Source organism: Hakea prostrata, chromosome 1, assembly GCF_041222555.1.
Source record: "Hakea prostrata isolate BN-2017 chromosome 1, UWA_Hpros_2, whole genome shotgun sequence".
NCBI lineage: Eukaryota > Viridiplantae > Streptophyta > Magnoliopsida > Proteales > Proteaceae > Hakea > Hakea prostrata.
The window spans coordinates 21,373,077-21,397,594 of NC_142600.1; the positions used below are offsets into that span (position 1 = coordinate 21,373,077).

The following is a 24,518-nucleotide window of genomic DNA, read 5'->3' on the forward strand; positions in this document are numbered from 1 at the left end:
AAAACAAACAAAACCGCAGAGCAGCTGCAGCAGCTGCAGCAACTGCAGCAGCTGTTGAGTCTTTGTTCTTTCTTCGTTCCCTTTATTCTCGCTCGCTGTTCCACACCATTACCAGTCAATCTCAGACCTTTTCGAATCCAAAGATTAAAATCAAAATGCCACTCCATATTCTTCTACTCATTTTCCGTATTTGATTCAAACCCTTCTCCCTCTTTCTCACATACACTGCTTCGATGGCGGTTTATCTCGAGTTAAGCTCCGGATGACACTTTAACTTTTGATACCGTTATTGCTTGTAAACTGATATTGTGGAAGAGATCGGAAAAAAGGAATTTTTCAAACTCGAGTTCGATTCGTGGAAAATTGGAAGAAATGCAGCTCTGTTCGATCCTGTTCTTTCAGTCCATTCTTACTGCTCTTGAGTTCGATTTGAGATCTAGAGGTCTCATTCTCAGTCTTGGAGAGATTAGGTGTGAATGACTGGATAAGTTATTGGTCTGAGATTTCTCTCGTTCTTTCCCTTTTCTTGTTACCGAGCATAGTTTCCGCAATGAACCGCAGCTATAGAGCTCAAGAATCACGAATGCAAGCGTCTATACAGAGGCAACCGGTTAGGAAGCTCAAAACGATGAAGGAGAAAGAAGAGGAGCTCGCTTTGTTTCTCGAGATGCGGAAGCGCGAGAAGGAACGGAACAACCTTATTTTTCACAACTCCGAAGATTTCGACACTCCGTTGGGTATGTATCTGATTTATCTTCTTAGGTTTCGAGGTCTTCAACGACCTTTCTTGGAAGTTCGGTCTTGAAGTTGCTTCTAACCAATCTATGGGATAAGGAGAAATATTGACTGTCTTTTTGCCAATCCATTACTTAAGGCGGAATATTTTCGTTCTTTCTACTTAATGTTTTTAACAAAATCTATCTTTCTTGTGAAAATTTTTGTCTATTCCTGTTTTACTATTGAGATTGCTTTTCTTGATTTCTTTACCAACCTTTCGAAAGCTTCCCGAAGTTATCCAAGTTTTATGTTCTTTGGCTTTTTGTTGTTGCTTTTTTCCCCCCTTCCAATAGTTGTTTCCGTGTTGACCAGTAAAGCAAAAATTTGTTGCTGCAGGATCTAAAGGTGCCAGTCCTCCTATGTTTAGCACTGTCTCACCCACAACTGCACGCAAAACCGCCGCTGACGAGTTCCTGAATTCAGAAAGTGATAAAAATGATTATGATTGGTAACGTGGAAACATCTATTTGATTTGCCAAAAAACTAGCCTATTGTTTTTTTATTGTCAGACAAGTGAGATTATCACTAATGCCAAATACTCTTCGCTGGTTGATTTGGATGGATATGGCTTGGCTACCGTTAAAAGACAGACTTTCTTTAACTGTTTGTTTGATTACCTCGGATTTGTGACTCCTGCTAATTATTGGATTATAATTTTTTTCTCGATTGAATATGAACCATTTGGCTTGGCAGTTTTCAGCTCAACTCAGCTATGCCATTTCATGATAGTTTGGTATCAACTTTGGCTCTGTCTCTGTACAAGTTTAGGGCAGTGAATTGATTTCAGAAAAAAGCTGGCATGGCTATATTCACTGGAGGCTTTTGGATGCTCCATTATTAAGGAGTGTTAGATTCACATTGAAAGAATTAAAAGAGCTAGGGAATGACCTTAAGACGACCCTAGGAAAAGTGATGAGGAAAGACATGAATGCTTAAGCCATGTACCATGTATGGCCTTGAGTAGAGCTAATTAGAGGGCCAGGATTCATGTAACTGACCCCATTCAGTTGGGATAAGCCTGGTGTTATTCTCTTTTCCATTTGGAAATGCAACACTAGTGCAGCTATGTTATAGTCCTTACTCCTTATACCATGACTGGCTTTTCTCTTTTGTGTGTTAGGTTTGTTTTTATCCTCAAAGACATCCAGCTTTCATTTTCATTATCAATACAGAGATTTAATTCTTGTCTTCTGAAAATAAACATGTTGTACACTTGTACTTATTCTTGTCAACTCCATGAGTCAATTCTCTCTGCACTTCTGGAAGTGGCATAAAAAACCTTTCTTCAGGACAGCTGCCATCTACTAATGTACATATTCTTCTCAATACATTGATCATTCTGATATCAACTGAATTTTACTGTCAAACTTTTTTGATTCTCACAAATCGATCATAAATATTAAATTCACTACTGAAAGAATAAGCTAAAGCCTTTTCCCCAGCACTAGGGTCAGCTGCTCAAATCCCATCCTGTCTATCTTTCAATTTTATTTTATTTTTTTTATATTTTTTTTTTCTTTTGGGGGGGGGGGTGGAGGGGAGAGGAGGGGACTGGAGGTGGTGTATGCTGTTTAACAAATCGGGTCATCTTTTAAAAGCTAAAAACCAGGTGAGCTTCAGCCTTCCTTTCAGCACATACAAATGATGTCATTCTTGACAGGTGTGATTGCTCATATTTTTCAAACTGTCTTCTCAATTTACTTTACCACATTTTCTCATCTCTTTGTGCTATTGCAAGGTTGTGTTAATACAACTCGGATTCTGTCTTTCCTCATCGTGCTTATCTTCTGTCCAATATCCCTGCTGCTGCAACCATTTTATGTTGGTGGTGCAGTTTTCATCTGTAATTTTATATCATCTTAAAAGTACTTGTTTTTGTGGAAGAATGCAAAGGAGATGGATTGATTTGGCACAATTATTCTTTCTTGTTTGACAACCATTTCCTAAATATAGAAGTCTTTTTTGCTTTGTAATTGTTGCAAATGATATAGTAGCTTTGTTCAGTAATAACTTGGAATAAAAGATGTTAGTTCTAATATATTTAGCTCAAGATCCTTTTTGTATATGGACCTGTTTTGAATTGCTATCTATTTTTTCATGTTTACAGGCTTCTAACACCACCTGGTACTCCTCTTTTCTCGTCCTTGGAGATGGAATCACAGGAGATGTTAATGAGTCAGATTGGGACTCCTAAAACTCATCCTGTTTCATTAAAGTCTAGGGTGAGAACTCTATTTAATCTATTTCATTAAAGTCTAGGGTGAGAACTCTATTTAATCTAACTTTTGGATCCTTGATATTACACTGCAGTTTAATCATTGAAAACAATGTTATACTATTTACAGATGTTGATACATTAAATTAAGCATCATAATTTTTATGAATGTGGACATATCTCCTAGTCACATTATGGGCAAATATTTTTAATTAATGAAAACCACAACTGTTGTTGATGAATTGAACATCTGCACTGGTAAACTCAGTATGCGACGAAAATATCCGTCCTTCAATGGCTCTAATATTTCTTGGAAGTCAAGAGGCAGAAACCAGAATGGAGGTCACAGGTTTGAGTTACAACCAAGATTAATCCCCTTGTTAGCATGGGAATTGGGAAGCTTAATATTTCCCTGTTTACATTGTCCACGGAGAGTTGCATTGTAGCACTTGTTTGTCTTATGTCTCTTAATGGCTAAAACTAGGGAACTGATTGTTAGTTTTAGGAAATCAGAACCACAGAAGAACAGAGAACTGGGATGAAGGAGAGGAGATGAAGAGAAGAGATGAAGGGGAGAAGAGATCAGGAGGAAGAAGAGAAAGAGAAACTGCTTAGAGCAGCAGTGTCGTGAGAGCTCAAAGTCCCCTGCAGTTCCAATATATAATTAGGTGATTACAATACCATAAAGGAAGCTTCCTAAACTAATTGCATATGAAAAAGGAAAGTAAATAATAGCCATGTTTTAGAAACAACCAAAATAGAAACAGGTAATATGACAAAAAATAATAAGGTTACAGTTCATGACACTGTTCATGTGAACAATGCTGTGACTTTTGTCAATTCTTCTAACACTCCCTCTCAAGCTGGAGTGTCCTGTACCAAAATGCCCCTTGTTGGAAAGACAAAAACACATATTAGAAACTTCATCAATCTTTAGCTCAAGTAGCAACAGCAGGCACTGATAAATACTGAGAACTTCACCCAGGAATAGTCAACAATGACCTCAATAAATAATCTTCGTGTAGAATGAACCATGCAACAATGAGAACGATAGGTGGTAACGAACATGAAACACATCCACATGCATGGCAGCACAGTAATATCAAATGCACAAGTTGTAGACAGTAGGCAGGATTCTCCACAAATAGATGAAAGGCAGCACTGATGTCCACACAAGTAGATAACTATTGCAGCTCCAGTGCCCACACTTAAGCTCTTTGCAAGATTGTAAGTAGTGGGTCATAATCTGATCAACCAAAGGCAGAAATAGAGATTCAAACAAAGGTCATCACAAGTCAAATATAGGTTATTGTGAACCAAATAAACACTATTAATTACTATGGACCAAACAAGTGGGTAAAAGGTAGTATAGGTAATTGTGGACCAAATAGGTAGGTAAAAGGCAATATGGGGTACTGCAAACCAAATAGGTAGGTAAAAGACAATATGGGAGATTGTGGACCAGATAGGTTAGTAATTGTTGTTGCTGTGATACCATTTTAGGATAAAAGTCGCAAAGTCTTGAGTAGATAGAGAATAAACCATCAATCTCCCCCTAATGTGTAGCATTACATGTGGACAAACAATGACCAAAAGTAGCATCGCAACCAGATAGTAAGATCCCGAGTAATAATTTCCAATGCTTCAATTCATGGTATAAATAATCTCAAGCTGTTAGATCCCAAGAAACAATTTCCATGCTCTCTCATGGTAGAGAATGATGTAATATGGTAAATAGATGGTGAGGATTAATGATAAAAATAGTTCAATGGCAAGGATTTATGTTATAGATAGAATTGAATGTTAATATATGCAAAAAATAGACAAGGAGGGAGAGGTATAGTCAGAAACAATGAAGAAGCATTGAATCTATTAAATCTGAAACAGTACCAAATGTAGGTAGAAAAATCTGTTAATACAGAAGGAGGCAGTGGATGAGACATGATGATATTGAATTTGCAGGCCTAAGTTTGCTGGAAAAAGAAAATGGTTAGGAGAAACAGAGTAGCAGCAAGTTTTATGGTACTCAATACCACTTTAGAACCCCAGTAACATAAAGTTGGTAAGGGTTCCAAGTATTGATGTTACAGTTCCAATAAAATCAGTGTAAAACCGTAGGCATTAAATCAAATCATAAAGAAGCTCAGAAATTAGAGGGTACCATTCTAGCAAAACCAGATTGTAGAACTTACTCAAATTTGAAGTGAGTGATGATAGGCTGTAGATAAAGCACTGCCGAAAGCTTCACTGACATCTGTTGGTGATAGGGTAGTAGTTCCCAAATTAGAAACTAGGATTCTGCAGGCCTAACCAGCCACCTATTGGGACTCAAACTTGGATCTAATGGAGGTCTAGTGGAGGTGATAACTGGCTGGAAGTCTGGTCTAATTTTGATTGGTAGAATGAATGACATGTTGATGGAATGGAATTGGAAAGTATGGTCCAGAAATAGATGGTAATGTTTGTAGAGAAATCCAGCCAATGAAATAAATCAGGAACTAGTCTCCCTTTAGATATGTACACACATCTCCCCAAAAATAACAACATTAATTGGTTAAGTGGTAGATAACTTGGTCTTGAGAAACTTGGAAAATGCTGCCCAGAAGAAATCGTAGGCAAGATATTCAGTTACATGGACCGGTAGACATGTTCTTTAGGAGCTTCAAACTTCAGAATCTTCAAACCTTCATGACTTGTCTAGAAGAAGGCCTAGTTCATACTTATAAAACAAATAAATAGCCGCACAGTAGCATATAGGCAGCACACTGTCGCTGCAAGCAGAATGGGTTTTTCTTCGAGAAGACTATCAAGACAGCAGAATAAGGAGATTTGAGTCCTATAATGGGGATCTTTAGTGCTCTAGTACCATGTTGGTTTTAGGAAATTAGAACCAAAGAGCAGAGAACAAGGATGAAGGAGAGGAGATGAAATGATAAGAGATGAGGAGGAAGGAGAAACTGCTCAGAGTAGCGCCCTGAGAGCTCAAAGTCCCCCATGGTTCCAATATATAAAAAGGTGAGTATAATAACGATGAAGGAAGAATCCTAATCTACTTACATATGAAAAAGGAAACCAAATAATGGCAATGTTTCAGAGACCTAAAAATAGAAATATGTAAACAGTTACTCGTGAAAAGTGCTGTGACTTTGATAAATACTTCTAAAAATGATAATATCTGGACTCCATTATGTTGAATTTGAATGCAACTGTAGTGGGCTATGAGATGTTCGGTTCTTACTGCTTCTGAAACTTATACCTTTTCAAGTTTATTGATATTTTTTCTTTAAGAAGGTTTGCTAAGAATATTTCTTAAGTAGGAGGCCTTTTTTTCTTTTCTTTTTTTCTTTTTCCCCAAGTCTGGATCTCATGCTGCCAAATCATTTTCTTTCCCTTATGCTGTTGCAGTTAGCTAATCCTCAGAATGCGCTTACACCAAGGGGCAATACATTATCTAGGCATCCAACTTCATCACCTGTGTTGAAGTCCACTACTGCATCAAGACAACCAACTTTGTCCCCTGAACTAAGTTCCATTACTGCATCTAGAAAACCAACTTCATCCCCTGGGTTGAGCTCCACAGGAATTCGAAGACCTTCATCATCTGGAGGACCAGGTTCAACTGCATCTAGACCTCAGACCCCCACTGGACGACCAACATTAACAGCACCAGCTAAACCCTCAAGACCTTCCACACCTACTGCACGAACCACCTTGCCTTCGTCTAAGAATGCAGCTCCTTCAAGATCCTCAACCCCTACTACAAGATCTGTGGCTAGATCTTCTACACCTACGGCAAGGCCAACTGTGCCAGCATCCAAGCCCATATCAAGGTCAACAACACCAACTCGTAGAACACCAGCCATGTCAAGTGTACCTACGGTCTCTGCTCCTCGTGTAAGGTCTTCTTCAGTTACAAAGTCAGCACCCACAGCAGCAACAAAGCCGGTGCCATTGCATGGCAGTTCTCCACCTGTAAAATCCAGACCGTGGAAACCCTCAGAGATGCCTGGGTTCTCACTTGATGCTCCTCCAAATCTAAGGACATCACTACCTGAAAGGCCAGTTTCAGCTTCTAGGGGTAGGCCTGGAGCTCCCAGTGCTAGATCATCCTCTGTGGAGGCAGGTTCTATTGGAAGAACAAGAAGACAATCATGTTCTCCTTCAAGGGGACGTGCTCCAAATGGTAGCATGCATACCAGTGGAAGCTCTGTTCCTGCAGTTAGGCGATCACACCTTGATGTTAGTGATCATGTGAACCCTGTTGTAATTGGAACAAAGATGGTCGAAAGAGTAATAAACATGCGGAAATTGGCACCCCCAAAGCAAGATGAGCCACGTTCTACCCAAAGCAACTCTGCAGGGAAACCTCTGTCATCTGCAGATGGCTCAGGCTTTGGAAGGACACTCTCAAAGAAATCGTTAGATATGGCATTGAGGCATATGGTATGTGTTTTCTTTCTTCTTGCTTGGTACCAATTTCTTTGCAGGTATGGTAGAACATACAGTGGTGGAACAGAAATTAGATTGGTTCATGCATTAGTTAGGTTATGGTATCCCAACCCTTGATGCCCACCTCTTCAGTGTGCCTTTCTTGAATATTCCGTAATTTTACTGTCTTAAGAGGCAGACCAGAGTTATCATTTCCATTTTTAGTTCAAGTAGCTGCCCTTGTGACTATTGGTTATAGAAGCAAGAACCTTTGACACCCTGAATTCTTGTACCATGAGCATGCACCAGTTGGTTGGGTTGTGGTGCTTCTTGAGGTCGGGAAATGGTGACTTCATTTGACTCACGACTACCCCTATGAGATATCTTCTACTTGTATCCATAAATAGATTTTGTGAGATGCGTGGTGTGTGTTTATAAGTTGTGACTTGTTGAAGTTTTCTTTTGAAAAATGAACTTGAGAGCAAAGGCTAAACACATCTAATGCTGTTTGGCATTTTTTGGTTTGTGCCCTAAAACAGGATATCAGGCGAAGCATTCCTGGAAACTTGCGCCCATTGATGACAAACATCCCGGCTTCTTCAATGTACACTGTGAGATCAGATACAACAAGAAGCAGAACAGTTAGCATCTCAGATTCTCCTCTTGCCACAAGCAGCAATGGTAGTTCTGAGCAAAGCATCAACAACACTCCCCTTTGTCTAGATGGGAGTGAAGTAGATGATGATGATATTAATTGTGAAAGAGTTGGTCGATTTTCTCCAGCATGTCAGCGTGGTAGGTGATCAGAGGGATGATTCTGGTTTGGAAATTGCTGAAGGATCTCAATATCTAGAGTTAAATATCTTGACAAACTACTGACAGAAGAAGTGCTTGTATGTTTTTGTAAAGTTTACCCCCATAGGTTGTTCGCTGCTAAGTTACAAATTCTCTTTGTACTATTAGGGAAGATGGTTAGTTGATGCCCTATAGAACCACAATTACATATGGTAAACCATATTTATACAAACTTGTATTGTTATAACTGGAAATTGAAAGGTTAAGTTTTTCTGTTTATTAGTATGGTGTTGTGCATCAATTGTTGGTATATTTTAGCACCTATGGAACGAATGATGCACTTTAACTTGGTACTTTTGTCTATGTTATCCATTCTTTCGATTCAGTGATTTCAAGGAGTGTTTTACTCCCTCTCTCCTTTCAATTTCCATGTGGGTTCCATGCATGGTAAAATATATAGCTTTGCGTAATTAATACCCTAATCTCTATTCCCAGAAACTCATTGTTCTTGCTTTCTCGTTATGGCAGTGAAAACTGAAAAGGTTGCTTGTTTAATTGTTTTGCCAAACGTGTAAGCTCACCATGGGATTCTACCAACTCAAGAAGAGTTCATCATAGGATTCATTTCTTATAAATTCCACTTGGATTTTCATAATTATGGAATTCGTGAAAATTCTTGCTCCACTAGAAATCCTGCTCATCTCGTCCCACCGTGGGGACACTGTCATGGAGACATCACTGGAAGATTTCAAATGCGTGGAGTCATAATTTATAAAACCAACTGTTTGGTTAACTGAATATGTGGAATGAAATCTGTGGATTCATCTGTGATTTTTATGAATGCGTAAATGTTTAGCATTTTTATAGCAGAAATGAAATCCAAAGATTTCATCCCATACCCATAAATCTCATGGTTCAAATGTTTAACGCTTTTATAGTAGGAATGAAATCTGTAGATTTCACCTCATACCCATAAATCTAGAGATTCACATTTTTAGTGTAAAAAAGTGAATTCTTAGATTCATAAATCCAGAGATTCACACAATCATATAAATCTCTCATTTGTAAATCTAGAGATTTTAAAACCAGAAACCTCTGGATTCGTGTAACCAAACAGACCTTAAAGTCATAGGCATTAAATGTTGGACCATTAGATTCAAAATTTCGATCAAAATTGAGATTTCAATCCAATGATTCAAATTATTTTGCATGATGGTCCTACTGAAGCAAGGTCCCATCCTCCCACTCTGGGTTTGACACAATGGGCAAGCTCACGTGTGAGAATGGGGGGATGAGAGTCCAGGTGGTTGGGTGGAGAGAATTTGAATTCAGATTTGCATAACGATGAGTGTAAATACCCGATTTATGAGGTAGAGATCTATATTTCCCTCACTTTTTTTATATTAAACAATACACATAGAAAACCCAAAGCCAACGGAAGAAATGAAACAACAACCTATGAATGAAAAGGTCAGTAAAGAGACTGGCAGAGGATGCTGACCACACAAACCCACCTACCCACCCAACCCCACCCCAGCTCACCTCACCTCAGTTCACCTCGTGCTCTCATACAGTCATGCTCATGCACCCACTCGGTCATACGCTACCCACACTTTTTTCCCTCTCACCAACCCCCTCATACACCTATATCTCTCAAGTCACTTTTTGATGACACACCATCATCAAAGTGTCAAAACCCATCCACCAGTCCTTCCAACACTAGCTAACTCGAGTCCGGATCCTCACCTCGTCGGGGGAGGACAGACTGCTCCCTGACGACCCCTGACGACTTCCCAACCACACAAACACGTGGGGCCCACAAGTGAAAATTTGAAGTTTTTTTTTTTAATTTTTTTCAAAAAGTATTTTTCATCTGTGGGCTCCACGTATTTGTTTGGTTGAAAAGCGATCGGAGAGCAGTCTGTACTCCCCCGACGGGATGAGGATCGGGACTCAGCTAACTCGGCTTCCTCCCCTTTCACCAACTTTCCACTCAAATCTTTTCCACTCAAATCTCTTTCTAATTTATTTTCTATACACTTTCAACTTAAATATTATTTTTAAATTATTTAGTTGCACGTAATCACCTACTTTTTTATTTTATTTTATATAAATGAGTATGATTAATTCTTTTTGTAAAAAAAATATTAAATTGTTTTTATATTTAAATATAAGAAAGTGCTTATTTAGGACCACAATGAGAGTACCTGTAATTTTCAAAATAATTCACGAAAAGGTCTGTATTTGGATACGTAAAGACGAGAATAGATCTTAACCATCGATGAAATGAAGATCTCATATTTCATATGTATATACGAGATCAATCACAACATATATTCATGTAGGTGATGACTCTAAGCTCATCCATCAACCTCTCCTCTCATGCATTATTTTCTTCTTTCACTCTTTTGGGCTTTTTAAAATGAAAAGTTAAAAATAATACTAATGCCATACATCATTCATAAAAGGCCTGATTTTGGTTATGTTAGTTGAGCTAATTGTGCTTCATGCCTATTTTATTTTTATTTTTATTTTTATCTAAGGTTTATCCGGGCCAGTTTACGCGCACCACGACTACATCCTTAAGGGAGCTTTTATATAATTAATATAGGCGACGCTTCTCCCCTAGCCCCGAGAGGATTCGAACTCTGACCTCCTATGTGGAAGCATTGGATTTTTGCCAACTGAGTCACTCCTCGGGGTTGCTTCATGCCTATTTTATACGGTTTCAAGATGCCAGGAGATTCACGTCTTCATCTATAGTTCTATACTATACTGTATTAATAAATATTGCAAAATTAACTCAAACTTATTCAGTAAAAAAGAAAAACTCAAAATTTTAATATATTAACTTGTTGCATTTATTTGAAAAAAGAAAATTTGTCGTATGGAGGAAAGCAGAATCCCATGAGAAGCTTGATTCCTAAATTATTTGAATCAAATTCAGTTTTATTTATTAAGTTAACGTGAAAATTGAATGAATAAAATCAAATAAATAAATGGTGGTTAAAGAAGTTAGATTGTATTTTATTTAATTTCCTAAAAAAACACGCTATTGCCTTTAGTTGAACATTTGTAAGCAGTAACATGTAAATTAATTTCGAGGGGTGGCTTAGTTGGTAAAAAACCAACGCTTTCACATGGGAGTTAGAGTTCAAATCCTCTCGAGGCCAAAGACAAAGCCTTTGTCTATATTAATTATATAAAAACTCCTCTAAGGATGTAATCGTGATGCGGACAAGCTGTCCCGGATGAACCTCAAATCAAAGCGCTATTTATTTATGTTCGATGATACCAGATTTGATTCCAAAGAGACGACTGACTAGACACACAATGAGCATTCAATCTCATTTTTCTATTTTTTTCTTTCTTGAAAGAGAGGATCCTCATTAGGTATCAGGTAGCTTTACATATAATTTAAATAAACAATAGAACTCCATCCAAACACGAAGAGATATAAACTCTAGTCTTATATTATGAGACCTTAGTCTTTGCCAGCTGACCCAACTCCTTGAGATTTATCAACCCATTCAACCCATTAAGTATGTATATTATCGTAGCTCATTGGCCGAACTTCTCATTGGGATCAAAAGGAAAGAACTTACAAAATTTATTTTAAAAAAAAGTTTTTATTTATACAATTTCTTGCACTCTTACAACACTAACTAATTATATAGTTATACTAATACCTTGTTCTAAAAATATTTTCATTAAACAAAAATAAATTTAAATAAATGATTTTTATTTTTTTTGTTTGCCAACCCCGGTTTTTTATAAACTGGTGTTCGATCCCGTGTCGCACACCTGGCTGTGGTGGGTGAGCCTCCCAGCGGGAATTTTTTGCATCCACAAGGATTCGATACCCGAACATTGCTTAAGCGAACCAAGCTACTTACCACTTGGACCAACCCCCATTAGTAAATAAATGATTTTTTGCTATCAATTCTTCATGTATAAATTAGAATTATTATTGTTAATTTTTTTTCTTCTTTCTTTTAGGATGTAATAGTGATCCATTTAATTTGAAAAAGAAATAAAAAGTTTCATTATCATCCATACAAAATTACAAATATATTTTTTTGGAAAATACAAAATATATAATACAACGTAGGGGATACAATAAGTTAGGTAAGCCCAAGTAGAAATGTTGATGTAAGAATATTTACATCTTCTACAAAGCTACTCAAGAGTAATAATAATATTTCTCCATTGATTCCCTTCTTTTTATTATAAATTTTTTTTAAACACAGAAAATAAAATAAATTAATAAAAAGAAAAGAATGTGAGAGAAAAGTACCACTCAGGTCCTCCCTCACCTCTCAAATCTAATCCCCCTGTTCCCCTGATTTCTGGAATCTGGAGGATAGATTGGTTTCCCATATTTTCTTTTCTAACTCTAACGTCTAAACATCGAAAAATATATATAAAGGATATTGAAAAAAAGAAAAAAAAAAAACATACAGAGAAGTAACTTCAATGCAATTGAACCCAATCCAATCTAGGCCACTCAAAGAGAATCCGAAGTAGAAGGGGTCCAAGGAGTCATATCCATGGGATAACTCCCCAGCACCCTAAGGAAGGACGTGAATTCCTGCACTTCCGCCAAAGCATTCTGGGCTCGCACGTCGGCCATTGACGCATCAAAATCAACGTAGAACATGTACTCAAAATGCTTTGCGGTCCCCACATTAGCAGAATCGACCAATCTAATCGGACGGTTACGATGTGGCCTGCTCTCAATCTTGGTCAAGCTGATGTTCCTGAAAGCAAACGCCGACAGCACCTTGAACAACACCGAGGTACCTTTATCATGAGCAAACACGATACTGGTCTTGAAAGGCCGGTCCGTCCGGGGAATGATCGGTTCACGAGCCAGCATCACGAACCGGGTCACGTTCCCCGAGTCATCTTGTATTCCATCCGCCAAGATCTGCATTCCGTAAAGCTCCGCCGCACGCGCACTCGCAATCGCCGCCGTATCTCTCAAGTTCTTGGCCGCCACGAACTCCGCCGCGCCTGCGGTGTCGTCGACGGCTTCACGCACCACCTTCAAACCCATCTTGGTGAGGGTGTGCTCGCACTGGGCCAAGGCCTGCGGGTGGCTGATGACACGTGTCAGGTACTCCTTCCTTACTCCGGGCAAGGCTAAGAGGCAGTGGTGAACTGGAAGCTGAACCTCTCCGACGATGTGGAGACGGTGGCGGAGGAGGAGGTCGTAGTTGCGGTGGATGCTACCACCGAGAGAGTTCTCGACGGGGAGAACAGCTCTATCTGCAATCCAAAGCTCGACTGCTTGGAAAGCAACTTCGAATTGATCACAAGGGATGGCCTCACAGTTTGGGTAGGCTTTACCGGCGGCGGCTTCGCTGTAAGCACCCGGAACACCCTGGTAAGCGACGCGGAGCGTGGAACCGTGCAAGGGTGCAGGAGAGAGATCGGTGATGGTCAAGGGCTTGGGGAGATTACCGAGAGGAACCAGATCTAAGCTGGTATGTCCGTTAACGGTGGTGATTTCGGTGGTGGTGGTAGTGGTGGTGGTGGTGGGGGTGTCGTCGTTGTTTTTCTGTTGAGAAACAACTTTGCTGGCGAGAATAGCGCAGGCGCTCTGCCAGTCGGCGCGTCTAGTTGGGGTAGTGGATGAACCATCAGTACTGCCGGAGAAGTTGTTGTGGTGGTGGATGCATTGGATGATATTGAAACGTGTTGCTGTTGATGTTGTTGTTGCAAAGAGCTTGATGGTGGGGGGTTGTGCCCTTAAAGACCTTAAGGGGTTGTTGTGATGATGATCCCCAAAGAGTGATTTGAGGGAAGTGCTGCTGGAAGATGGTGCAATTGTCGCCTGCATTCTTGCAATGATCCTTTTAATTTTTGTTGTTAATTTTGTGATTCTCTTCTTCCTTTCCTTTCCTTTCCTTTCCTTTGGAGTAGTAGGTGGTGGTGGTGGGTGGAAGGGGATGAAATGAAATAAAAGCGAAGAAGAAGAAAGCTTGTAGTTCGCCAAGAAAAGGGAACCGCAAGCTGAGAAGAATTGGTGGATTGAATGGGGTTTATATATGATTAGGTGAGAAGATGATTGGTGGGAGCTGAAGAGAAAGTTAAAAGTTATGACTCATAACGCCGTGAGTGCGGGTGGGAATGGTGCGGTGCGTGTGTGAGGGTTTGAGCAGGCATGGTTCAATCTCACACCTACCCCTTGTTTGGCTTCTCTCTCTCTCTCACGCGCGCTTGTAATTTTAGACAAATCCATGGAGTCTACGAGAGCCAAGAGGGTACCTTTCCTGTATTCTTGGTTGAAATCGTCACGAAAGAGAGATGTGGAAGAAAGAAACTCCTCTTGGTCCTGTAGACTCCCAAGTCCCAAGTCCACCCACAGAACACACATGTCCACCTACCTTATTTTATCTTATTTATTTATTTTAAGAATTAATATAAATTCATAAGATGTAATCAACATCAACATATTTATTTTATGTCCAAAGGCCTATCAAATGGTGGTCATAACCAAACTATTCAAATTCCTAGTCCTCAATAAGAAAATGGTGTGACCTCATCCACTCGCTTATCTTCACTACTTTTTTTCTCTATTAAGCTCAATGGCAGTCTGTACCTTTGGTTCTTTGGCTCCTGAGGACTACGACAAGGATGCCCTCTCAGCCTTTATCTCTTCATCCTAAGTATGGAGATCCTTTCTAGATTGCTAAATGAGTATAGATCCCTCAACCACGTCAAAGGGATTAAGGTTGCGAGAAGGGCCCTGAAATTTCCCACCTTTTTTTTTGTTGACGATATTCTCCTTTTTTGCCTTGTAGAAAAAGAAGACTCGCTGACCCTAAAAATAATTTTAGACTTATTTTTTGATACTACTGGTCAAGAAATAAACTTTGTCGAAAGCGAAGCCTTTTCCAGTAGAAATGTCTTGCAACAACATAAGCAATCTCTCCTTTCTATCCTTGGCATCAAGGAGATGAATAAAGATGCGACCTATTCCATCCAGATAATAATTTTGGAAAACTGGGCTATTTTTATAGTATGTCTCTTTAAAGTTAAAGTGGAATTCATCCTTTGTTTTTTTCGTTTCCATTCACTCGGATCTCTTCCATTTCATCTATTTTGTTCGGATCCTCATTTTCTTCAAAACAAAGGGGAGGGTAAGGGTCTTCTTCGATGGATCCCTCTTGTTCCTGTTTAGTCCCCTTCGTTTCGGAAGTTTTTTCTATTTCTACATTTGTTTCCTTATGCAACACGACTAGAGCAGTTGTGGTCGAACCCTTGTCAAATTAAAAGGTAACAACTTATCTATATTAACCAAACTTGTATGACCAACTGATAGGCAAGATTTATGAAGTTCTATCGGCAATCCAGTTGTATGTAGGTGGGTCGGCCCCAGTAAAGGCTTCTAGCCAAAGGAACAAATCTTTTTCCTGGAAGAGCAAAATCTAAATCCTTACAATTCATCCTCCATAAAATGCGGAAAAAATGGCTTCCTGAAAAGCGACAAATTTGTCATATGCCAGCAGGGGAGTACTAATTCAATCAGTTCTCCACTCAAAACCCCTTTACCATATGCAATTTTTAAATTTTCTCACTACGTTTTGCAGGAAAATTGACTCATTGTGTCAAAATATTTGGCTTAGGCATCCTAACAAGCAAAAACAACTCACACTCATATCATAGAACCAATGCTATCTCCCTAAAGAGCATGGAGGCCTGGGATTCAAAAGAATGGAAGATGTCAATACTGCACTTCTCCTGAAACAATGATGGAGAATTCTTACCAACCAAGAAGCAACGTGGGTCCAAACTCTCAAGGCTAGATACTCTCTGAATATCTCTTTATTCAACGCTAAAGCAAGGAAAGAAATCTCGCTGGGATTCACCAATTCACCACCTGGTGAACCAGGCGAATCGGCAAAATCTCGGCGAGATTTCGCCGATAAATACTTGGCTATCACCTCGTTTTCTCTTCCAACTACGGCGGTGCTATTGCTACTACTTCCTTGCAAGCAATATAAGCCCTTCTCTGGCATGGGAAAAGAAGCGAACTCTAGAAGCCCCCAACCGAAAGTAGCTTTTGGTTCTATTTCTTTCTCTTTCTCTCTTTCTTTCTTTCTTCTCCTTCAACGATCCGGTGACATTTCGCCGGAGTCGTGGATCTCTAGGTAGTCGTAAGCCTCCTTCTTCTTCTCTTCTTCTTCTTCTATGTATCTCCTCTTTCCTCTTTCATTCAAGAATTGGATTTTATAGAGATCTCTAGTTCAGTCAATCGAGTTTGATTCTAATTTCCCTTTCCCATGGCTTCCGCCGGGAATCCAAATCAACAACCTGCAAATGTCAACATGCAACAGTTCTTCAAACCCTCGATAAACCCTTCTTCCCCTAACCCTAGTAATCCAAACTTATCGCAATTCCCAACGTCTTCTTATCCTCCGCCTTCTTGTCCTTTCTCGTACCCACCTCAGAGCACAGAGTAATAAAGCATAAGAAGATAAAAGGGGTTTTGAAGTTTTTTTTCCAGAAAATCGAGATTTTTCGGCGAAGTTTTGAAGTTTCGCCGGAAAATTGACGATTTTCGGGCGAAGTTTTGAAATCTCAGTTTCGATTACTTTTTTATTTCACCCATTGGTGAAATTCGCTGATATGTTTCCATGCCCGGAAGTACAGTAAAAAAAAGGGTTTATGGACTTGGAACAACATCTACAGCATCTTACCATTCCTAAATAAAATGGTGGCAAGAAAAGTCGGCAATGGAAGAGAAACATCCTTTTGGTTTAACTCATGGATACAACCTCATAGCAATCAAGAAATCTTCACATCAATCCAGGAGCCACATGACTATGGTGACTGGGCAAGAAATGCTATGATTGCGCAAGTCACAAGTTCGGATCGACTAAGGGAGTATCTTCTTACCCATAATCAATCTTACCTAACTTTTCTTACATCTCTGCATCTTACTTTGAGAAATGATTTCCGCCTTCACTCCTTTCCTGCAATGGAAGCTTTTCTGCCAAATTAGTAGCAAAGGAGTTGGCAAAACAAAGAATCCTTGACCAAAATGGCTCCCTGTGCCCCTGGTGGAAATTCTTTTGGAAGTAACCCCTACACCCTAAATTTAAAAGCTTCTTTTGGTGGCTGTTACAAGAAGAACTTCCAACCAAATTGGTTCTTGCACAATGGAAATCATCACAACTTAAATGTGCCCTCTGTGAGAAGGATGTAGAAACACCTTGGCACTTCTTCATCTCCTATGAATGGGCCAAACAAATTTGGGCTGCTAGCTCGCTTGGGCTACGTTTGGATGAATTCATAAACAACCCTTTTCACAATTATGCATCTCTTTCCTTTCTATCCCTACCCTTGATAAGGGGTCTAAAAAGTGGTTAATATCTGTGTTTGTATGGCAGGAGAGGAATCAAAAAAATCTTTCAAAATCAACATCTCAACCCACAAAAAATCACACATAGCATCTCTTTCTGGATTGGAACCCTTCAAATGCCTTTATGAATCCTTGAAATACCCTTAAATAATGTTGGCATAATAGATGTAATGCCTGCGCTCACTTGTTTTTATCACAATATGTGCATCACTAATGAACTTCAATCGCCTCTTTTACTATGTGCAGGGGTAATTAACCCACAACTAAACACTGTTGAATGGAGTGTACGTATTTTTTTGGAAGAACAACTTAAATATGTTAGCACGGGAAGTATAGACAGAGGTGACATCCTTGAAGCTACTATGATTGGACTTCATACAAGAGTAGATCAAGCCCACTCTTCACTTGTCAAGCTTGCAAACATCTGGTGTAACTTACAACAAACAGTGGACCTTTTTCGACAACCAATGAAGCACAAGCAGTGGCCAATTGCTTATGTCCCCATTTTGGAACATCTAACTTCTTGTACTAACAATAGAAGTATTAGTATTTTCCAGAACCCCAATCTTGAACTATGGTTTACTACTTTAGCTTATAGGTCATCAATGGTCTTAAAAAACACTTGGACTACTATAGATGTATCTCAGCTGTGTAACTGTCATTTGAGTAATTTTTATAGACTTTATTTCTATTAAAAAAAAAAAAAGGAGGAAAAAAAAAGAAGAAAAAGAAGATGTAATTAGCTACTAAAATCTTCCCTATTACCACCTTTCTTCAAAAGAGGAAATTGTGGACTGTTGAAACGTTGTTGAGGAATCTGCAAATATACTTGAACGCTTGGACTACTATAGATGTATCTCAACTGTGTAACTGTCATTTGAGTAATTTTTATAGACTTTATTTCTATTAAAAAAAAAAAAGAAGAAAAAGAAGATGTAATTAGCTACTAAAATCTCCCCTATTACCACCTTTCTTCAAAAGAGGAATTTGTGAACTAGTATTTAGACACCCCGATTTGTGCAATACGGGTTCTACAGTGTCTTCACCCCAAGATCAGTCAGCACGTACCAGAGGTACTTTCTGTAAGGTATTTATACACCCCGATTTGTGCAATACGGGTTCTACAGTCAGCACGTACCAGATGTACTTTCTGTAAGGTATTTAGACACCTCGATTTGTGCAATACGGGTTCTACAGTTAGCAAGTACCAGAGGTACTTTCTGCAAGGTATTTAGACACCCCGATTTGTGCAATACGGGTTCTACAGTCAGCACGTAGCAGAGGTACTTTCTGTAAGGTATTTAGACACCCCGATTTGTGCAATACGGGTTCTACAGTGTCTTCACCCCAAGATCAGTCAGCCCAATCTTTAAGGTTGCACCCCAGAAAGGTTATTACCCCAAGATCAGTCAGCCCAATCTTTAAGGTTGCACCCCATAAAGGTTATTTCAGGTGTATCAGGTACTTAATGTCTTTAAGGTTGCACCCCAGAAAGGTTATTTCAGGTGTATCAGGTAATGTTCACTGCTTGACAGAACAACAGGGAGAGAGAGACATAAAGAGGAGGAAATTCACTACTTAGAATGAACTCGAAAAAGGCTTTATATAGAGCTCCAAAGGCTGTGGGTGAAAGAGTAAGGTCACTTCTCTTTGTTGAGGGTACCTATTCAGCTGATGACCTCCCTACTGGAGAGTGCCTCTCTAATGGCATCTCTACGTAATCACCCAGCAGCGGACTTTCCAGAATAGGGCCTTCCGGATCAAAGCCCACGACCCATGTCATATAGATATTATTAATTTATATATATATACATGGGCCCTTACTATATATAAACCATATAATAAGATCCTCTCAACCCGATGTGGGACTAAATAAAACAATGGATAAAAGACACAATTAAAACAAATATTTATATAAAATAAGTTTTAAACATATTTAGAACATGGACTACTTAAAAAATGGGAATCTTTTCTCTTTCTGAAATAAAACATTATTTATTAATTTTGTCTTATTCCGAGAATTGATTATGTTAAATTTTCCAAATCAATTGAAACCTATCAGTGTTTATACGGTGATCATCAAGCAAAAATCATGAGGGAAAATTTGGGAGGAGTGCTGGATTCCTTGATAGATTAGTCTCAATTGGTGCTTTTCTCAATTAAATTCAACATGAAAAAAACGTATGATCGAGTTAATTGGACATTTCTTGAGAAATTATTTTTGAAACTTGGTTTCAATGTTGCTTGGACCAATCTTATCATGTTAGGTATTGAATTGATCTCCTATGATATTCTCTCCAAACAAGGGAAAATCAAGTCTAGTATTAGAGGGTTCCACCAAGGAGACCTTTTGTCTAGGATAATTTTATTTATTTGTGTTCAAGTCCTTTCCTCTATAAATGAAGGTACCATTTTGATGAATGATATTTGAGGAATTAATAAAAAAAATAAAAAATAAAAAATAAAGAAAAAAAAGAAAAAGAAAAAGAGAGGAGATCAATTTATACATTTTCTCTTTGCAGATGATTGCCAAATTTTCTGTAGAACCCGTATTGATGAGTTTTTTTTTTTTTTAAGATAACTTCAATTAGATAAACGTATTGATGAGGTTGTAAATTGGAAAGCTTGCTTACATTGTAGGGCTTTAGGATAGGAAATAAGTTTGAAAAAATTGTACATATATACTCTAGTCCCAATACTCACCCTAAAATCAAGAGACGGCTTTCTAGGGTTTTAAAGATTTTCTTTGGTGAGGAGCTACCAAAGTATATGAACCTTCCACTAACTTTGAAATTTCAAAAAGGATCTTTTAAGTTTTTAACAATGTCAAAGAAAGAGAAGAAAGAAAATGACAAAGGTGGACAATGCTTTCCCTTCTTCAGCCAGAAAAGAAATCCTTTTGAAATCTTTGGCTTTATCTTCTTTGAATTATGAAACGGAGCTCTCACTCTAAATTGCCAAATCCCTATTGCTTCATAACAAAAGTGATATAGCCTCCTCCATCCCCCCTCCCCCACCATAAAACTAAATAAATAAATCTCATCCCTAACCCTAATCCATTCATGATTTAGTGGTTGAAACTTATTTACTAAGTATATATTGTCCTCATATTCTATAGTGTTGGCAACCAGATAAGTGGGGGATAATTAATTTTTAATTAGGTATTTGTCTTCTAATTAATGTTTAGCAACTTGACCTAAAATGCAAAATTTAATTATGTGATATATTGTTAAGTAATTGACTGAAGCCAACTAAAATCATAGCAACCATTTTCATATCACATGTAGAAGAATATAGATTGGAAATCTTGAATATTTATTCCTCTACTCCCCATCACAAACCCTAGATTCTTTTTTTCTTTTTTCTTTTTTTTCTTCCTTTCCAAGGAAAGGTCTCTTTGAAAAATATATCATGCCCTTGTTTCTAGAGGAGAAGAAGTTGACTTGAAGCCATGACCAATCATTCAACAACTGAATATTTGATTAATACATCAATCATATACTTAAATATGGGAGCTTTGAGCACTGGTAGGACCGTGTAGGAGTCTTTTATGATATACTTTTGTCAATTATTAATCACTTGATCTATTTCCTACGAAATGAAAGTCTCTAGCTTGAGCAGTTCCAAGGGTAACTAACCCCTTAGCTCCTATATATCCAACTCCAAGAAGGCAAAATTTGATCTCAAGTTTTGCTAAGACCAACACTTCCATCACAGAAATATATCTTGATGAATTAGGTGGGTCTTTTAACTTTTAAGACTTTTAAGGACAAGGTAACAACCGGTTACAGAAAGACTACTGCACCAACAGGTCTTCTGGAGCTTTCAATAATTCTGAAACTTTTCATCATCAGTTGATAAAAATTACAACCCTGCAATAATGTGTCATCTTCAAGCAAGAGCCAACTAAACTAGTAAACTCTTGTAGGAATTGTAGATAATTAAAGATATAATTAAAGTAGAGTTTCTAAATTAGTCATCATAGTTAGATTGAAGGGGTTGGGTAGGTAAGAAGATGCATGAAACTGCCATAGTTTTGACATATTCAAACCCAGTCGTCAAAGACGAAAAAAGAAATAGAAAATTTCTCTGAGGAACGAGAAAAAAATGTTAGTTAGCTAGCTAGCTTTGCTTGGATTATCATAAATATTTTCTTAATAACTAACCTCCATTTCTAAAGGTTTTCTCCGTATACGTATGTGTTGAAATCTGCTAGTCTTCTTCCAAGAACCCAACGCTAGCTTTTCAGACTCAACGCGCTATCGACTAAGCAAACCAACCTTCTAAAATAATATAAATTCCAGACAAACGAACCCAACCCATCCACCAAGAAATCTACACGATATCAACTCCAAGTCTCAAGAGTTAAGATTGAAAGAAATTCATTGAAGCAATCTAATTAAATATAATGAAAACTAGCTTTCAAATCTCACAATTCTCACCTACTCGTGTTAGAAACTAATATGTCATGTAGATTGCTTTCTGCATAAGGAAATTCAGATAAGAGATTTTCAACTGGAAAACTATTTACGATTCTCACCTACTCGTGTTAGAAACTAATATGGTATGTAGATTCCTTTCTGAATAAGGAAATTCAGATAAGAGATTATCAACTCGTTGTGCAAGTTTTATACAAATGTAGGGTCAATGATAATGCAACAAGGGGATCTTCTGTGAGTTTGTCACATATGATGGAGCAGAAAAGCTGTTGTTTATGATCATCAAAGGGTTGATGTAGTTGACAATGACCCACACTTCTAGCTAATGATCCCGTTTATGTTTGTGGGTACAAATTAAGCAATAAAATTCGAACTCTGATCTCATATTGTTCATCAACTCAATTTAAAAGAAACACAACTCAAAACTTGCCAATTGCCATTTGGTGACTAGGGCATCCCCTCTAGCTTTCCATAAAATGTTAATCCTCTGGCCTTTGTATGTTTGGGCCCAACCCAAGACATAAAATATATAATAAGCTATCTCTGGCTATGATTAAGCCCAACCCATTAACCTCAGTTTAGCTCATCAGGAAGCTAGAGCCACAAAAAAAAAAAAAAAAGCATGGGTTGGGCCAAAATTTTCACAATTTTATATAAAACTTCAACCTGCTAATGGGCTCACGAAGTCATCACTAAATGACACCTTTCAATAAAGCCCAAGCCCAAAACTCGAGCTTCCTTTGGTTTTCCAAATTCAAGTTGCAAGCCCTCCTAGCCCTCTTTCTTGGTAGTAGGGGTGTCAACGGTGTGGTTTGGGGCGGTTTCGGGCTGAAAAACACATAACCCAAACACGGGCCCATTAGCAAAATAACGGTTTCGGGCTAGTTTCGGTTTGGTGCGGTTTGGGTTCAGGCTAACTAACTGTTTGGGCTAACGGTTTAGATTCGGGTTGACTAACGGTTTATGGTGTGTAAGAAAAAAGAACAAGAATAAACAATTGAGCATCCTACAACAAAAGCGAAAATTATATGAAAAGCAAAGTTGCTATTGGTCAATTTCCATTAAAAAAAACCCATCCATTCTATAGAAATCAAGAACCTAGATATTAAGTAGTAAAATGACTATTTGATATTTGAATTCATGCTTAATATTTTTTAATTGTCTATGCCAACTACTTAGTGGTAATATGATGATTCAAATACTATTTAATGTAAAATTACAAAATGGGTTATAACGGGTTGCGGTTTGGTTTTGGGTTGGTGCGGGTTCCACAACCCTTAGTCCAATTACGGCCCATTAAGGTTCGGTTTTGGGACTGTTCAGGCTATAATAGGCCAGTGTGGTTCGGTTTTAACGGTTCGGGCTATAAATTGACACCCCCTACTTGGTTGTGTGGACTGTGGACTCAAGGTTTGAAGATAGCATCATTTTTTATTTTCTATTATTATTATTTTTTGTACGGGCTCTTTTTTTTAAATAATGGAATTGAAATGCCGTCTGCAAGGGTCGAACACAACCTCTTTATTGAGAAGTATGGATCTTACCACTCAACCAACCCTGTATTGAAGACAACATCATTGCTCCTCCAAAGAGATTCAAATCCTCTGCAGCCATAAACTCAGCGGCGATCCAGTGACATTCAACCTAGGAATGCCACATGTCCTCTTTTAATTTTAACCGTTAGATCTTTATAATCTCTAAGTAAGTTTTAAATTCACTTAACTAATGCTCATAACTCAGATCAAATCAGGCATCAAACCAACCCCTAAACCTTCTTGTTCTTGAAAGCTTTCATTTAGCGCATCCCACTTGCAGCGAGTTTTCTTAATAGTTTGCTTTTCCCGTTACAGATCTACAAGTTCTCTTGAGTTTTTGTCTTTGTGAAGTCTTCAAATCCGCTCCGATTTGGTGTTGTGGTTCTATTTTTTATATGCTCTGCTTGATCCTTCGTTTCTTTGTTTCAAAATTGGATCTCTTGTTCGATCTGTTTTTCTTGCTTCAGATGTTGAATTGTTATTCTATTTCTTGAAGAACTTTGTTTGATTCTTGATTCTTGTTCTTTTGTTTCTTGAAGGAACACGTATAAGTAAAAATAGTTAATTCTTTCAAACAAATAGTTGTAATCCATAAAAGCAACTTCTATTGGGAATCGAAAGCAGCTTCGGATACCAAAACAAGTATTCGAGATACCTGTTGAGAGAAAGAATGGGGACGAAGCGAGTGAAAAGTGAAAACCTATTTACGGTTTGGCTTGGTTTGATCTGAGTTATGAGCATTAGTTAAGCCGATTTAAAATTTAATTAGAGATTGTAAAGATCTAACAGTTAAAATTTAAAGAGGGCAAGTGACATACCTAGGTTGATTGTTGTTGGATCGTTGCTGAGTTCATGGCCGCAGAAGACTAGAACCCCCTGCGGAGACTATTGCACCTAAAACCGATCTCTTACCCTAATTATCAGTATTTATGATAAATTATCATCAAAGACTTGGC

The 24,518-nt window shown here is 38.3% G+C and overlaps 1 protein-coding gene and 1 pseudogene across 1 annotated transcript; one reads left to right on the forward strand and one right to left on the reverse strand.

The window, feature by feature from the left end:
* The first annotated feature begins 334 nt into the window (after positions 1 to 334).
* On the forward strand, positions 335 to 8,500 carry LOC149028235 (uncharacterized). Its single transcript, XM_089169510.1, has 5 exons — positions 335 to 737; positions 1,114 to 1,225; positions 2,885 to 2,999; positions 6,398 to 7,435; positions 7,960 to 8,500. The coding sequence occupies exons 1-5, from the start codon at positions 551 to 553 to the stop codon at positions 8,221 to 8,223; spliced, it is 1,716 nt and encodes a 571-aa protein (XP_089025636.1). The 5' UTR covers positions 335 to 550; the 3' UTR covers positions 8,224 to 8,500.
* Positions 8,501 to 12,271: 3,771 nt separating this feature from the next.
* Positions 12,272 to 14,251, reverse strand: LOC149028236 (arogenate dehydratase 1 pseudogene; annotated as a pseudogene).
* Between the last annotated feature and the right edge of the window lie 10,267 nt (positions 14,252 to 24,518).

Coding starts and splice junctions, on each gene's coding strand:
- LOC149028235 (XM_089169510.1), top strand. CDS start 551: ATGAACCGCAGCTATAGAGCTCAAGAATCACGAATGCAAGCGTCTATA. Junction 3,000..6,397: donor CTGTTTCATTAAAGTCTAGG/GTGAGAACTCTA, acceptor ATGCTGTTGCAG/TTAGCTAATCCTCAGAATGC. Junction 7,436..7,959: donor ATATGGCATTGAGGCATATG/GTATGTGTTTTC, acceptor GCCCTAAAACAG/GATATCAGGCGAAGCATTCC.